Source organism: Triticum dicoccoides, chromosome 1A, assembly GCF_002162155.2.
Source record: "Triticum dicoccoides isolate Atlit2015 ecotype Zavitan chromosome 1A, WEW_v2.0, whole genome shotgun sequence".
NCBI lineage: Eukaryota > Viridiplantae > Streptophyta > Magnoliopsida > Poales > Poaceae > Triticum > Triticum dicoccoides.
Genome location: NC_041380.1, coordinates 40,994,452 through 41,012,517, shown reverse-complemented (window position 1 = coordinate 41,012,517; position 18,066 = coordinate 40,994,452). Strand labels below are relative to the sequence as shown.

General features: G+C 45.0%; 1 protein-coding gene across 2 annotated transcripts; it reads left to right on the top strand.

Annotated features, from left to right (window-relative positions):
- Nucleotides 1-15,153: 15,153 nt before the first annotated feature.
- On the top strand, nt 15,154-17,487 carry LOC119358082. 2 transcript variants are annotated; one of them, XR_005172234.1, is made up of 5 exons: nt 15,157-15,390; nt 15,489-15,700; nt 15,796-16,065; nt 17,193-17,237; nt 17,313-17,487. XR_005172234.1 is itself a non-coding variant. In XM_037624814.1 (3 exons), exons 1-3 carry the CDS (start codon nt 15,198-15,200, stop codon nt 15,964-15,966), a joined length of 576 nt encoding a protein of 191 aa, XP_037480711.1. In that variant the 5' UTR covers nt 15,154-15,197; the 3' UTR covers nt 15,967-16,279. The 2 variants fall into 2 exon arrangements, 1 of the variants encoding a protein (XP_037480711.1); XM_037624814.1 differs by lacking the exons at nt 17,193-17,237; nt 17,313-17,487 and having other exon boundaries at nt 15,154-15,390; nt 15,796-16,279.
- The last annotated feature ends 579 nt before the right edge of the window (nt 17,488-18,066 follow it).

Genomic DNA, 18,066 nt, shown 5'->3' with positions numbered 1-18,066 from the left:
TATAAGTCAAAAGGTATTGCACTAGCACTAGCACCCATATCACACAAGCCATGATAACAATGATCTCCTATTTTAATAGAAATAACAGGCATGCCTACCAAAGGTCTCTGTTTATCTTTAGCACAAGGTTTGGCAATTCTAGCAGTTTCATCACGGAAATGAATAACATGCTCATCAATATTATCAGACAAGAGATCTTTAACAATAGCAATATTAGGTTCAACTTTAATTTTCTCAGGAGGTGTATAGGTTCTAATATTGCCTTTACGAACCACAGTTGAAGCTTTAGCATGATCTTTTATCCTAACAGGAAAAGGTGGTTTCTCAACATAAACAGTAGGAACAATAGGATCATTATAGGTGACAGTCTTTTCTTCAACTTTAATAGGTGCATCTACTTTTACTTCTATGGGAGGATCATATTTAAACCACTTCTCCTTAGGGAGATCGATATGAGCAGCAAAAGATTCACAGAAAGAGGCTACTATCTCAGAGTCAAGTCCATATTTAGTGCTAAACTTACGGAAAACATCGGTATCCATAAAAGATTTAACACAATCATACTTAGGTATCATACCTGACTCCTTACCTTTGTCGAGCTCCCAATCTTCAGAGTTACGTTTAATTCTTTCCAATAAATCCCATTTGAACTCAATAGTCTTCATCATAAAAGAGCCAGCACAAGAAGTATCGAGCATGGTCCGATTACTATCAGAAAGCCGAGCATATACATTTTGAATAATCATTTCTCTTGAGAGCTCATGACTGGGGCATGAATATAACATTGATTTAAGCCTCCCCCAAGATTAAGCGATGCTTTCTCCTTCGGAGGCCAGAAATTATATATATAATTGTGATCACGATGAACAAGATGCATAGGATAAAACTTCTGATGAAATTCCAATTTCAGTCGTTTGTAATTCCATGACCCCGTATCATCACATAGCCTATACCATGTCAATGCATCTCCCGTCAAAGATAAAGGGAAGACCTTCTTCTTAATAACATCTCCGGGCACACCTGCAAGCTTAAATAATCCACAAACTTCATCCACATATATTGGGTGCTCATCAGGATGCTTTGTTCCATCTCCTGCAAAAGGATTAGCTAGCAGTTTTTCTATCATACCCAAAGGAATTTCAAAGCAGACATTTTCATTTTCAGTAGGTTCAGTATGTTGAGGAGCAACTCTTTGCTCTACTGGTCGGGGTGAAGATACCCTGAACAAGCCCCTTAGAGGATTACTTTCCATAGTAACAAGTGACAGTAAATTTCAGAACACTATATAAATTTTTCCTTACCAAATTCCACCTACCAAAGGCGCTTCACTCCCTGGCAATGGCGCCAGAAAAGAGTCTTGATGACCCACAAGTATAGGGGATCTATCATAGTCCTTTCGATAAGTAAGAGTGTCGAACCCAACGAGGAGCAGAAGGAAATAATAAGCGGTTTTCAGCAAGGTATTCTCTGCAAGCACTGAAATAATAGGTAACAGATAGTTTTGTGATAGGATAATTTGTAATGAGTAACAAGTAACAAAAGTAAATAAAGTGCAGCAAGGTGGCCTAATCCTTTTTGTAGCAAAGGACAAGCCTGGACAAACTCTTATATAGAGAAAAACGCTCTCGAGGACACATGGGAATATCGTCAAGCTAGTTTTCATCACGTTCATATGATTCGCGTTCGGTACTTTGATAATTTGGTATGTGGGTGGACCGGTGCTTGGGTACTGTCCTTACTTGGAAAAGCATCTCACTTATGATTAACCTCTATTGCAAGCATCCGCAACTACAACAAAAGTATTAAGGTAAACCTAACCATAGCATGAAACATATGGATCCAAATCAACCCCTTACGAAGCAACGCATAAACTAGGGTTTAAGCTTCTGTCACTCTAGCAACCCATCATCTACTTATTACTTCCCAATGCCTTCCTCTAGGCCCAAACAATGGTGATGTGTCATGTAGTCGACGTTCACATAACACCACTAGAGGAGAGACAACATACATCTCATCAAAATATCGAACGAATACCAAATTCACCTGACTACTAATAGCAAGACTTCTCCCATGTCCTCAGAAACAAATGTAACTACTCACAAAGCATATTCATGTTCATAATCAGAGGGGTATTAATATGCATAAAGGATCCGAACATATGATCTTCCACCAAATAAACCAACTAGCATCAACTACAAGGAGTAATCAACACTACTAGCAACCCACAGGTACCAATCCCAGACTTGGAGACAAGAATTGGATACAAGAGATGAACTAGGGTTTTGAGAGGAGATGGTGCTGGTGAAGATGTTGATGGAGATTGCCCTCTCCCGATGAGAGGATCGTTGATGATGACGATGGTGATGATTTCCCCCTCGTGGAGGGAAGTTTCCCCGGCAGAACAGCTCCGCCAGAGCCCTAGATTGGTTCCGCCAAGGTTCCGCCTCGTGGCGGCGGAGTCTTGTCCCGAAAGATGGCTTCTGATTTTTTCCTCATCGAAAGACTCCATATAGAAGAAGATGGCCATCGGAGGGCCACCAGGGGGCCCACGAGTTAGGGGGCGCGCCCCCCACCCTTGTGGGCAGGGTGTGGGCCCCTGGTGAACTTCTTGCGCTCGGTATTTTTTATATATTCTGAATATGTCTCTAATATTTGCTCCTTTTCCAGCCCAGAATCCCAGCTGCCGACATTCTCCCTCTTTATGTAAACCTTGTAAAATAAGAGAGAATAGGCATAAGTATTGTGACATAATGTGTAATAATAGTCCATAGTGCAATAAATATCGATATAAAAGCATGATGCAAAATGGATGTATCAAGGTAGCGTTGCCATTAAGGTCAATGATGACGTTGGGCACTATTTCCAAATGAAGAAGGGATTGAGACAAGGTGACTCATTATTGCCCATGCTATTTAATAATTAATATAGTGGCAGATATGCTAGCGTTCATGATTGAGCGTGCCAATGTTGATGGCCAAATTGCTAGGATAGTAAATCACCTAGTTGATGGTGGTCTCTCTATACTTCAATATGCCAATGATACGATTCTCTTCATGGATCATGACCTCGAGAAAGCGAGAAATATGAAACTGATTTTATCAGCATTCGGGCAACTCTCGGGTCTCAAGATCAATTTTCATAAAAGTGAATCGTTTTGCTTTGGCGACGCTCAAAATGAGGCCCACCTTTACGCTGAACTATTCGGATGTAGGTTGGGAGAATTTCCGATCACATATTTGGGGATACCGATACATTATCGGAGACTCACAAATGCTAAATGGAAACACGTCGAGGAGAGACTGCAAAAAAGACTTAGCAGTTGGAAAGGTAAACTGTTGTCTCTGGGTGGAAGATTGGTCCTCATAAATTCAGTACTAAGTAATATGGTACTATATATGATTTCCTTCTTCCAGTTGCCGAAAGGAGTCTTACATAGATTGGATTATTTTCGATCAAGATTCTTTTGGCAAGGAGATAGCGAGAGAAGGAAATATCGACTGGCCAAATGGAGTGTGGTTTGCCGTCCCAAAGACCAAGGCGGGTTGGGCATTCATGACCTTGAGGTTAAGAATAGGGCCCTCCTTGGTAAATGGTTGTTTAAATTACTAACGGAAGATGGTGTATGGCAAACCCTCCTAAGGAGGAAATATGTGGGTTCCAAGGCGGTATCCCAGGTATACTGGAAGCCTGGGGATTCCCATTTTTGGGCGGGTCTAATGGCTACGAAGAAATATTTCTTCGGCTATGGATCCTTCTTGATTAAGGACGGCTCGGAAATTAGATTCTGGGAGGACAAGTGGCTAGGAGATACCACACTCCGGGAACAATATCCAGCTCTATACAACATTGTGCGCCACAAGGGTGATACTATTGCCACGGTAATGGAATCATTTCCGCCAAATGTGACATTCAGAAGAGATTTAATTAGACCCAGACTACAATCATGGAACGTCCTGCTCCAGCGGTTGTCCACGGTGCAATTGTCACATGGGTCTGATGTTTTCCGATGGAACCTCCATAGGAATGGCCAATTCTCTATGGAGTCAATGTATAGAGCGTTAATCCAGTCTGATGTGCCAGTTGATAATAACAAGAAGATCTGGAGGATGAAGATACCTCTTAAGAATAAAATCTTTACATGGTATCTTCGTCGCGGAGTCATTCTTACTAAAGACAACCTTATTAAGAGAAATTGGCATGGTAGTCCGCAATGTATCTTTTGTCACCATGATGAGACAATAAAACATTTGTTCTTCCAATGAAAATTGGCTCGTTCTATATGGTCAGTCATCCAGATAGCTTCTGGCTTGTATCCTCCTTGTAGTGTTGCTAATGTATTTGGCAACTGGTTACATGGGATTGATCACATGTTTAGAACTCTTCTTAGGGTGGGAGCACTTGCCGTTATTTGGTCGCTTTGGCTATGTAGGAATGATAAGGTTTTTAATGATAAAAGTACTTCTCTGATGCAGGTTATCTACAGATGTACCGGGGCTCTTTGTTTATGGTCCTCTCTATAACGTGTGGAGAATCGAGACCTGTTTACGGAGGTGTGTACACGATTGGAGGATACTGCGAGGGTTACTTTTACCCAACATGGGTGGCAGCATAATCTTAGGATTGGCCCACCTCCGTTTTAGGCGTCATACATACTCTACATGTTTCTTTGTATTTCGCCTTTTTATTTTTCGTTTGTGCGAGAAGACTTTATTTGGCTGTGTGCATCGTAGTATGCAAAGTCCGGGTGTAATGCTTAAACCTTTTAAGTAATAAAGCGCCCCTTTTCGAAAAAAGCAGTAGACGAAAACATCCCCGGAAAAAAAGCAGTAGATGAAAACAGATGAATCTTCTGCCGCCTGAGATGGCTACTTCGGTAAACTGGCATGTCATATTTTGGAGTCCTATTGTTCATTTCCTACTCCAATTCTGCTTCCCTGTATACTAGTACCCTCATTTCCTATTCCAGAACCGTCAATTGGCCAATAGTTTGGTTGAAATTTGTTACTGGTTCATTTTGTATTGAAAAATAACATTAGACAAATCAGGGAGGAGCCTTCGCAGCTCCATTTTGTATTGAAGCGAAACCACATAGTCCCTGGTGGCATTTGACCGTTTTGCTTTGCCCACAGCCACAATGTTGTCGACAAAAGCTGTGTGTAGGTTGTGTAGCTTGGAGGGCTTGTTTCTCTTCAGTTTGAAGCTACATCTAGACTGTACTTTGGGTGCAATTTGTTACTAGTTAGTCTAGTCCCCAAGGATCCTCCGGGCTATCTTCCGCAGCGTTCAACCCCACGATAAATGTAGAGGTGTTCTCAGATTTGTGAGAACCATAGCCCCAAAGCGATCCGATTTTCCTCCACCTCGGCCTCTTTGAAGGGAACCTTCCACTGCTGGATGGATGTGAAAATAAATGTCCACAACTGCTTCTTATCGGACGAGAGACACACCTCCTTGGCGCAACAAGTGGAAACTATGGAAACTTTCCAAGTGTGCCTATCGGACGAGAGTTGCACCCATGCAACATGCATGGTACGTAGCATGGAACAGGGGTGTGTGCCAGTGCATGCGCCAACTACTATAGATGAACCTGAAGATGGGCAGTTCTAGGACACACCAGACCATGTAACAGTAGCTACTGCTCATGATGGGTTGGTCCAGGCCACGCCGCGGTCTGGTGGTGGCGTGCTGTTGCAAGGTGATTTTGAGAGCATGTGTGCTGAGATGTGCAGAACTCTCTCCCCTATCTTGCCGCTCCTGATCACCCGCGCATCTGCGGTGCAAATGCGCAACCCAAGGAAGAAAAGAAGATTGGATGTCACGCCAAGGAGGAGTGTGAGGCTGGCGAAGCAAGGGGCATCCAAGCAACAGCAGGTGCTCATTAGGAAGCTCTGTTTGGCGCATGAAGGGGAGGTCATCTCGGAAGAAGCTCTTAGTATGTACATGGACCTGTTTTCCCGCCCGCTTTCGGACATGCACATAGCCGCTGTGCTCGCCTTATTCAGGTGGGAATCGCCGGCTATGCCCCTGGAGGGGGTGGAGGTGCGCTAGTGCACACGCTGGTGGCTCGGTTGGTGCTTGCGATGAACGTGCAACCTTTGAGGATGATGGTGTGGAATGTCCGAGGGCTAAATGCGCCTGCCCGTCGAAACGCGGTTTTCCAGGTGGTGAATCAGGCTTGTCCTGCCATTGTGTGTCTCCAAGAAACTAAATTGCATGATGTATCGCTAATCATTGTACGGCAATGCCTCGGTGCTAAATTTGAGAAGTTTTTCTATTTGCATGCGTCCGGAACGCATGGTGGGATCTTGGTGGCCTGGGATGCCACGATGACTCAACTCTCTAACCCGCACTATACCAACCATACCTTAACTGTGCTTGTCAAATGCCCTAAGGACGACCAGCCCTGGTGGCTCACATGTGTATATGGGCCACAAGAGGAGGAAGAGAAGGTAGAGTTCATGCAAGATTTAGTGGGTATTCGAGACCTACATGCGGGGCCTTGGCTCATGGCCAGAGACTTTAATCTCATCACTTGCGAGGATGATAAGAATAATGCCTTGATCAACCAAATGATGATGGGGAGGTTTCGGGCTAAGCTTAATGCCTTGGAACTAAAAGAGATTTATTTGAACGGCAGAAGATACACCTGGTCAAATGAATGAAGAGTGGCCACCTTGGAGAAGATTGATCATGTGTTTGCCTCAAACGACTGGGACGAGGCCTATCCAGCAAGTTTCCTTTCGGCGCTGGGCACGGCTGTGTCTGACCATTGCCCCTTGGTGCTAGATATGAATGTGAGTATCAATATGAAGAGTCGTTTCAAGTTTGAGTCATTCTGGATTCGAGCCGAGGGTTTCATGGATGTAGTCAAGCTGGCTTGGTCCACCACACCTGTGGCCACCAATGACTATCTCACGCTGCATAACAAGTTGAGGACAACTGCTGTGAGCCTCCAAAGGTGGAGTGACCGTTTGATCGGAAATGTGAAACTGCAAATAGCAATTGCGCTTGAAGTGATCAAACAGCTCGACATTGCCATGGAGACAAGAGCGCTATCTGACGCCGAGAGGGCTCTGAGGAAATGCCTAAAGAAAAAGCTGCTGGGTTTGAGCTCTCTGGAGAGGACGATAGCGAGGCAACGATCAAGGCTGTTGCAACTATGTGAGGGTGACAGAAACACTCGGCTCTTCCACCAACAAGCTAGTCATAGACAGATAAAGAATATCATAAGAGTAGTGGAGCACAATGGCAACTTATACTCTAGGCAGGATGAGGTGGCATCGGCGGTGGACACATACTTTGGTGCGGCTTTTGGTACTGCAGAGGCGAGGTCACATGCTCTCAATCTCGATATGTTGGGCTTGCCGCACCTGGACTTAGAGCACTTGGAGAGCCCTTTCACGGATGAGAAGTGGAGAAAGTAATCAAGAGCATGCCCATGGACAAAGCTCCGAGACCGGATGGGTTCACCGGTTGATTTTATGCAACTTGCTGGGACATAATTAAGGTGGACTTCATGAGAGCGATGAACACCTTTTACAAGGGGTACATGAGAGGTTTGGCTGCAATCAACAAGTCCCTCGTCTCACTTTTGCCCAAGAAGGCTGGGGCTTTGGAGGTGAGTGATTTCCGGCCTATAAACCTTGTCCATGGGGCCATTAAGATCTTTGAAAAAGTTTTGGCTTGTCGGTTGGTGGAGGATCTTCCCAAGCTGGTTGGGAACCATCAGAGCGCGTTTGTTAAGGGCAGATCACTGCATGATAACTTCATGCTTGTGCAGAGCATGGCACGCCGATTGCATGCTTTGAGGAGTTCAACTATGCTGCTAAAACTTGATATATCCAAAGCATTTGACTCCGTCCAGTGGCCTTTCCTTATTGAGGTCTTGAATCAAATGGGCTTCGGGCCGAGGTGGAGGTCTTGGATATGCGGGATACTTGCAACAGCGACCACCAAGATCATGGTGAATGGTGACCCGGGAGACACGATCGACAATTGTAAAGGGCTGAGGCAGGGTGACTCGATCTCCCCAATGCTCTTCATTCTAACAATGGAGCCCCTTCAAAGGTTGTTCGAGGTGGCTATGGCTAGAGGTGTGTTGTCACCCCTGGCGCATGTTGGCATGAAGAAACGCCTATCTATCTTTTCTGACGATGTGGTGCTATTTGTCAAGACAAATCCAATGTACCTTGAGGTGTGCAAGTCTCTGTTTGAGATCTTTGGGGAGGCAGCAGGGCTGAAAATCAACATGAGCAAATTCGTGGCCCTACCTATCAGGTGCTCCGAGGAGGAGATTGCAATGGCATGCAATGAGTTGCAATGCCCCTTGGGATCGTTTCCGATCAAGTATCTTGGGCTACCACTATCGCTAAGAAAGCAATCCACAACGCAGCTGCAATTTTTGGTGGATCACATGGCAAATCAGCTACCGAAATGGAAGGCAGCTATGATGCCCAAGAGTGGATGAATAACTCTTGTGTAGTCTGTCCTGTGTGCGATGCCGATCCATGCTATGATGGCTTTGGACCTACCTGCGAAAACTATCGCGGCAATGAACAAGATTTGTCGTGGCTTCTTATGGTGCCGAAGAGCTAAGGCAAACGGTGGCAATTGTGCTGTTGCATGGGACATGGTTTGTACGCCGAAGTGGGCAGGTGGATTGGGGCTGCCAAATCTAAGATGGATGAATATCGCCATGCAAGCTCGCTGGTCATGGCTCACGAGGACTGATGGCTCAAGACCCTGGAAGGAATTCAAAATCAAAGTTGCAGAAGAAGCACACATGCTATGCCAGGCAGCCATGAGGAGCAATGTGTGGTCGGGACGAACAACACTCTTCTGGGAGGACCGATGGATACATGGGCAAAGAATATAGGAGTTAGCACCGCGAGTCTATGATTTGGTGCCACCCCGCACTCGCAAGTTTAGGATGGTCAGTACAACCATGGAAGACGGCTCTTGGGCGATGGACATCAGCCCCAACTTTGGACCTGAGACCTTGCATGAGTTTCTAGCACTATGGCAGGTGGTCAATGGTTGGGAACTTTCTGATGAGGAGTCGGATGAGATAGCATGGTCGTGGGAGACAAATGGGCAGTTCTCCGTGAAATCGGCTTATGCGGCTGCTTTTTGGGGCCGAGAGGTGATCCCAATGGCGGACCTGACATGGAAATCACGTGCTCCTATGCAATGCAGGTTTTTCACATGGCTGGCCATGAAGGACAGATGCTGGACCTCGGATCGCCTTGCACGCAGAGGCCTACCTCACCAGGCCGCATGTCCTTTTTGTGATCAAGAGGAGGAAACGATCAATCATGTTCTACTCACGTGTGTTTTTGCTCGGACGGTTTGGGCAGCGATCTTCGTTGCGTTGGGGACACCGAGTTGGATTCCTACCGCCCAAGACTCGCTGGTGGAGGGGGACATCGACAAGCATGGATCGAACAACGTTAGTACGGAGGATCTTCACACCATCTTCGCGCTTACTTGGTGGGAGTTGTGGAAGCATAGGAATGCCATTGTCTTCGAGGGCGCGCAGCCTTCGGTTGAGCAGTTACTGGGAAAGGTGTGTTCTGAGGGTTCCATTTGGTCCTCCGCTGGGTTATTTCGAGGGAATGTGATGCCCTTCTTCGCTAGGGTAGAGAGGTGGGTGAGTGATGAGGATTAGCATGTAACAACAACCCTGTAAATTATGGTGGAGGCACTCTTCACCTTTCTTCTTTAATATATGATATGCACACTCGCGCATATTCGAGAAAATAATTTATCACATTCATACTAAACTCTATCAAATTAAATGCCAACACTGCCTGAGTTTATCCATATTTCCTGGTATCGCCATCGGTGACTTTTGAGCGTGCAATTCCTAACTGCGGTGTCTCATTGTTACCTGATGTCTACAGTAGAATTGCTTCTTGAGCAACTGGTGTTCAATGAAATTTGCCTCAACAGAGAACAAAAAATAATTTCTGTTAAATCTTCACGGCAAGAGAAATGGGGTTATTTTGTCATGTTCAACATTGCCTCTTGCTATAATGAAAAATAAAAGGCATTTACAATGTCACCAGAGAAATTAGCTCATTTCCGATGGCAAATCTGTAAAATCCAAAAATGCTAGTGGCAAGCATGAAATGCAGATTTCACCAAGTTGCTACAATTTTATGTAGGTGTAGCTCCAAGAACAGGTATCTTGTGTGTGATGGCCAATAGTGAGTGCAAGTATGTGAAAAGGGAGTTCGAGTTTGACCGCCACCTCTCGGCCTCCAATAGTCCAACTAGATCATCGTCCGCATTGATGGCTGCCATTTTCACCAGTACAGTTCATTTCTTCCTTCAAAAAGGAAAAAAAGGAGAGAAGTGGTTAAGCAACTTCTTCAATCATTTGGCCATGTCAAAGTTCTTAATATCTTATTCTAGTTCATGTACCAATGTATTTTTGCTTGGGAATTATTGTTTCTTCAGACTATAAATAGTTCGTCTTAGTTGTTTTGTCCAGTGTCCACTAATTTCAGTTCTCTTTTTGTTAGATTCTCGAAGATACACCTCTTCAAGAAAGCAAAGGATAAGAGTGCTTTAAGATTGATGAACGCTTGTGCCAGCTCTATGCTTGAGAAATTTCCTGACATAGTCTTTGCTTATGGTGTTTAGTGATGAGTACAGGTATAACCCGTATAACATCTTCTCATGAAAGTTAAATTATAAAAATGCACACAGATTTTACATCAAAATAATTGTATGCAAATACCATTGTGAATGGAGTAGATAACAATCTAAGTTTCTTACATTTCTATTTGCTCTGCAGTTTTGTTTTCAGAGAGGAAACAGAATTCTATCAAAGATGAGAAAGGTACCTTACTTGATTTGTTCACTTCTTCACTAATTATTTACCATATAATTGTCATAGTCAAAACTATTTTAACCATTCAATTATAAGATCTCATGATATTGACTTCTCTACCAATAGTTGCAGCAAAATTCTTAATTCTAGAAAAACTGAAAAAGAGGCACACCAAGCAATCAATATATGGTTTCTAGAATTTGAGTTGTCTTTTGTAGCATTTGTATGATTGTTTTATCGTGAACCATCTATAATGATTAAACTAACCTTCTCGAAGAATTAGGCTTTTTCTTTATTTCTTAGCGAACGGTGCCCCCACCAGGCATATTGGTGTTTTATGTGTAGTTCCATGCAATTGATTTGAACTTTTGCTTGTTTGATTTTTTTACTGGATCGTTCCCATTTTGAAACTACATGTGCAGATTAGTCATATTATTATTTGGATGGCGTTAATGGGCACACTGGATGTGTTTTGTGTTTGCTGACTCTTATTAAGATAATTAACCATGGACATCTCAAGTAATGGTATCACATGGAACAAGAAAAGTAAAACCACCATACTTCAACATAGGAGATCAGGCAAAATAATGGCGTTGGCGCACAAATAAGGAATTACGCCGTGGAAGCGTAAAGAAGAAGTGATATAACATGAAAGAGGAGGAGACCCACGACTATTTCCTACTCTCATCAATAGACAGACGAGCAAAATTTACAACAACATGGGCTTATCTGATGGCTCAAACAATCCAGCACAAGTATATTCCCCCACATTGATATATTTTATCAAATGATAGGTTGCGCCGGCAAGTCCCATAACCCAAAGGCAACATATACTGCAGCCAAGTCATAAAGTTTGTAGGTAAATTTCAGGAAGAAGGAATTACTGAAAGACAATAGAGGACAAATATTACATAGCCTCCATATCTGGTAAGTAGTACATGGTGGGGTTGAAAGCAGACAATATCCATAGCATCAAGATTCAGCAACAGCACTACCTTCAAAGGATCTGTACAAAAACATAATAAAAAGTGCAACCAAGTGGAATTGCATGTAATCAGAAACAGTAGCACCCATCGAATATCTAACATGCATGCAATTTAATGTATTAGTAAACTTCATACAAAATAAAGGCAAGGTCTTAGAGCTAAATAGAATACCAATTCTGAAATTAGAATCTAGTAGGATGTAAACAAATAAAGTGATTGAATATCAAAAGCATGCATGGACCACAGATAATGAAAAATCAAAATCGGAGGACCAACATGTTCACAAGCTATGGAAAAATGTTCTTCACCAAAAATTTCCTGCATCTTGTTTCCTTTTGTGTTTCGTTCAGAAACCTGCACAATTGTGACAATTATGACATTTAGGAAAATGTTAAGAGAAATAAAAGTGCTGAAGAGACATGGAAGTGCGGCATGCATAATCAAAAGGGGGAGAATGAGAGGAAGGATGAGCTTCACCTGGTACACAAGGACTTCCCTCGCCCACACTACCCCGCTCTTCCCTTGATATGGAGGATCCCTGCCAAAGCAGCTAAGAATAAAAATCATCAAAAAAAGGATATTGTTTCAACAATCACCCAGCTGCAATATGCAAATGGATGCTTTCATGGCCAATAGAGAGATTTCCCAAGTTAGCATCATGCAGCAACTTACAGAACACTGAATCAGGTTGTCCATGTGTTATCTTGTTGTCTTTCTGAACCTGTACTTAGAGAATTTAGGATCCCTTTTGAAAAATCTACAAGTTGGCTCATCTCACAACAACAATTGGTAACCTATATGACTCCATACAATATGCTGCCATGAGTAGGGCAGATCTAAATACCCAGAATTGGGAAGGCCCCGTCCCCTCCATACCTTGGAGGGATTGATTGATTTTAGCAACCAAGACAAACTGGTGCTGCGCCTGGTGAGAATAAATGACCTAGCTGATCATACCTTGAAGTCAGGAAGGAGGAAGTGGAGACGGCGGCTCAGATCTACGGCTTGGCGTCACCAGAACCCACGACCAGACGCTACGCAGTCCCCTGCCGCACGGTCCCCAGAGCCCCCGCGGGCGCACACGACGCCGCGTTGGCTGCCGGAGTCCGGCCTTCCATACCGGCGGCGTCGCAGCACGGACGGGATGGCTGGCCTCGCGAAACGAAGAGATCTGACATCACCGCCGCTCAGGGGCGCGGGTCTGCGCCAAGGGTCGGGCCTCCTCATCGCCGTCATTCTCGAGCGGTCGTGGTGGGAGATTGAGGAGCGTTGAGACAAGGGGAGAAGGAATGGGAGGAGGTGGCGTGCACGAGTGGGAAAGGAAGAGAGGAGGAGACGTGTGTGCGAAGGCGAAAGAGACGACAGCGCCCAAAGGAGACAAATAAACAATGCCAATACGCCACGCTGACATCGCTCGGCACGAGCCAGAGGTACATCCCACCTACACGCACTCAACTCGGGTGTGCACGACGCCTCCAACGCCCCATGCATACAACCAACCGGTGCCTTCCAGCTAGCGACGCACTACACCAGGAACTGGTCCGATGAAGCCGATTGGCCAGGCGCATCTCTCTCTCCCGATTGGCTCTCATAACAGTTCGCCCAATGAAACAGTGCTTCCTGCCAATGTGGACGTTGCGAGGGTGCGTCCTTTACGCCACGGTTAATGGGTTTGATGCCAGCTTTGTGGAGAGCATGAACGCTGCCAGCATGGGGTGGTTGCCAGAGATCATACGGGCCAAGTCATCCTTTCTTCTTGGGATTTTATTGCCATGCACGTGTGTTGATGAAGCGGAGATTCGTGCGTGCCTTGCTGGGTTCTATGTTGGTATCAGTCTCAATAAACCCGTTATTGTAGAATTTGATATCTCTTTTCTGGTCTCCTTTCTTGCAGACGATTTTCTTGACGGGTCCCCTTTTGTTGATATTAAGAGGGAAGCATGAAGCATTATGATGCTTATGCATAATTTCAAGATCAATTGCCACGCTAACATGGCGGCTCATGAGATTGCTAAATTTAGTTTTGACAATAGGTCGGGCGGTATTCTTAAAGATGGAATAAGGTTTTCCCTGCCAAGACCCCGTGTCGGCGGTGCTTTTTTGCATTGTTGGAGGACAGATGGAGGTTTGTCTCCGGCAAATCTCACAGGATTTGGTTGGCGTTTGTTTTTGTTCGTTCGTGTGTCTACAGGTTAGATCATTTCGATCTACGCTTCTCTTCATCGGTGACGGGTTGTTGTTCTGGTACGCTAATCCTGTAGGGCATTAACACGACGACTTCTTGACTGTTTGCTACAACAAGGTTTGACCAACTCCGATATGGGAGAGCAATGACGGTGACGCGTCTTCGACTCATTTTAGTGTTTGTAGTCGTCGCTAGGTGGTCTCCGGACATGAATGCGATTTTTACTTTTGATGTGCTTTATACTCCCTTAATAGTTGATGAATAGATTTGAAGATTTTCTCAAAAAAATTTAAAAAAATTCTTAAGATGTTGCGCTGACCCATCTCAAAGGTGCTTATAGGATAAAAAATATATATTATCATACTACTCTCTCCGTTCTACAATGTAGTGCGTCCACGCATCCCAAGATTTAAATTTAACCGTAAATTTAACCAACAAGTCCGATTGCGGCGGGAGCAAAAATTATACCACTGAATTCATATTTCAATATTAATTAAGTGGTATAATTTTTATTCCCACCGCAGTTGGTCTCGTTTGATAAATATACAGTCAAAGTTAGATCTCAAAACGAATGCACTACATTGTGGTTGTGGAATGTATAGCTGGCCAAATGTGCCGGGCCAAACAGCCGGCCCGCGAGCACGCCGGCACGGCCCGCCATGGGCCAGGCACGGCACGGGCTAAACGGGCCGTGCCCGGCACGCGGCACGCCTTGGGCCGTGCCTGGGCCCGGAGCCTGGGCACGCGGGCCGGCACGGCACGGCCTATTTATTTTTTATATATATATTTCAGAATTTTTTTTATAAATGTATACGTAAAATATAGCCCAATAGGTTGAAAATATGCAGCTCAGCGTGCTAAACGGGCCATCAGGCCGGCCTGTTTACTAATTAGGCTGTGCCTGGGCCAAGGAGCAGCGCCCGTGGGCCGGCACACGGCCCAGCTATTAAACATGCCACGGCGGGCCGTGCCGGGCCAGGCACGATTAGCACAGGCTGGACCGTGCCGGGCCGGGCCGGCCCGTTTGGCCAGGTATGGTGGAATGGAGGGAGTATATTTGATCTCATGGGCATTTAGCTACGTAGAGGCGGTCTTCTTTTCATACGGAGCCCGACCCAAACGGATCCACCGACCGACCGAACCAGCTCCCTCAAAAAAAAAAAAAACTCCCCCGTCTCGTCCTGCACCGATGTGCAGCCACTCCGGCGGGCGGCGGCGTTGCACGGCGACTCCAGCGGCTCCGGAGGCGCGGAGTCCCCAGCCACCAGGAAGCAACCGCAGGAGGCTCGGCTACTCCGGCACTACAGGCGCCGCTATTGCCCCAGCAGCACGGGCCCGGCGGCGAATCTGGCAAGCACGTGTGCCGCACCTCCGGCGACTAGGTAACCGATTCTACCCACCGATTGCATTTTTCCTTTCAATTTCGCTCCAGCCTTGGCTCGCTCCGCTAACCCTAGCTTTGCACTCGTATCTGTTCCAGTGTTCCTGTCCGACCAAACGGATGATGAGGCTCCCTCTGACTGGAAGTCCAGAATGTGGACGAGAAGAATTGAGCCTGAAGCAGTCGGCTCCAAAAGGACTCCCTCTGACTGGATGTCCAGAATGTGGAAGAGAATGGTGAAGCAGTCAGCGACATCTCTGAATCCGGGCAAATATTCAGTGGAATGCCCAAGGAATGGCAAGGATATGAAGGTGCTTCTCTGTTCTTTAATGTTCAGAGCCAAGTCGTATGTCATATGACTGATGTCTGGTTCAAGCAACTTACTGACTTCGGTATGTTTGGACAGGTGAAAGACTGGCGTTTCTTCATGTGGCTGGACAAGTACTTGGACATGGTCGAGGAAATTTGGATGATAAATGTGCTCATCATGGGCAATGCATCTGCTCGCTGCGTGTCACGAGAAATTCAGCGACGTATTGATGCTACGAGGGCTGAAAATGATGCTACAAGAGCCTAAATTGATGCTACAAGAGCTCAAATTGATGCTATTAGGGTTGAGACTGCAGCACTGGATCAACGCATCGAGAAGTTGGCCGCCCAAAATGCAAAGCTTCAGGTTTTAGTGTACTTTCTTTTCGTCATTCTTCTTCTAGTGTTGCTAGTGAAGCTAGTGAAGTAGAATGTCTGTGCAATTGATCGTGGTCGCCATCCTGTATGAGACTGTGCTTATTCTGTCGAATGGGACGAACATGTCAGGCTGGTTGGTTCTGTTGAGATATATAGAGTTTGGAGAGATTGCAAGTTTACCAAGGGGCAAGACCTTCATTTCACGTGGCATTACTAGGCTCAGAATTTTGAAATTATTCAAGTAATTAGACATGGAAAATGACCAAGAAGGCAAAGAAAACTAGGGCATATGATCTATGGAGAACTAAAATAGGGCATATAATCCCCTGCCAAAATAAAATAAAATAAGGGCATATGATCAAATCTCCCAGAAAGCTTCCACACCATTATCCCAGATGGCTTTGGGAAAAGATAAATTCAGTGGCAAAATAATTAAGCAACAAATTGACTGATTCCATACTCTCAACAATAACAAAAAATGAGCAAATTGGTACTTGGCATGTATTAACAAGCTAGTTGTCAAATTGAAATGTCGCTTCATTTATCAACAAAATATGTTATTACAAGGCCCTTCTAAGTTCAAACATACAGATGTGGTCCGTGAGGACCCCTAGTTTCCTATTTATTGAAATGCATGCTCCAATGGCATTTAGATAGCTGTATTGTCTTGCTGTTCAAGTTTTCTTTTTCTTCCAGATTCTAGCGGATCCCATTAATTTGACAAGCCGAATAACGAGAGTGCTCTAAAATTGATAAATGCTTCTGCTTCTCTGATGATGGAGCGATTCCCTGATATCACCTTTGGCTATGGTTTTAGCAACTAGTACAGGTAGGATATACCCCGTCAGAATCACTGTTTTTGCAAGGAGAAATCTATGAAAAAGACATGTGTTTCCACATGGCACAAATTTCCCTCTTCTCATCAGCAGAAGTGATTTGATTGAATTTATTGGAATGATAAGATATCTTGTTAAAACCACAATAAGTTAACCATTCAATGAAGCTGTAAATGTGAACCTGGGACACTTAATTTAAGCAGGTGTTTTTATGTTTGTTGGATGGCAAACCTGTGCGTTTGTTGCAAATGATTGTATTTATTTTTTGTTATTGTTGCAGCTTTGTGTTCCAGGAGACCACTGAATTGTAGCAGAGAGATGAGAGGTACTTATATAGTTTTATGAATTTCTGCAGTTCGTGTGGTCAAGCCTTTGATAAGACACGCGGCTTCTTATGCAGATTAAACCTGTCTTCATGTTCATGTTTCCTTCAACCGGCTGCTACCACTACATCTCCTGTGTTGGATGTCACGTGGAGTTGTTTTGAAGAAAACTGGACTAAAAGCCAGTTCAACTGGGTTAGGGATGGGGGTGATTTTGGGTTTAGCGAGTTTGAGGTTGTGACAACTCAAGTATAGGGGGACAATGCGGACTTCTCTCTTCCAACAAGAATGAGAAGAAGATGGTTTCTCTGCTAATGGCCTAGAGTGCAGTGCTGTTGGGGCCAGAACCGGAAATGATATGTTTTGAAACGACACGAGAGAACGGATAATGCGAGGTCGGGCCTAGTTTAGCTCTCCCGTACTTTTTTTTTGGGAGCAAAAAGCTCTCCCGTACGTACGTAACGAGGGCCTTTTTATTTCACGCGCGCCTCGAGTTGGGCCTCGCACGCATGCCGGCCCATGCGGGCGAGCGCATCGTGGTTCCCAGTTTCGATTTGTCCCACATCGCCCGTCGTCGGACGGCGCCTCCAGTTTTTATAGTGCGTTGGCTATCACGGTGTCACCTCCACGGGGACAACAGACTGAGAGAAAAAAAAAGACCTTAGTGCCCAAAAAAGAGAGAAAAAGAGGCCTTAGAGCCCAAGGACAAAGAGGAAAAGAGGCCTTAGTGCCCAATAAAAAGAAAAGGAGGCCAGAGCCGAAAAATCCCCAAGGCCTGTGCCCACACCAGAAGAGAAAAAACAGTGTACCCATGGAAGGTTGTGCTAGACA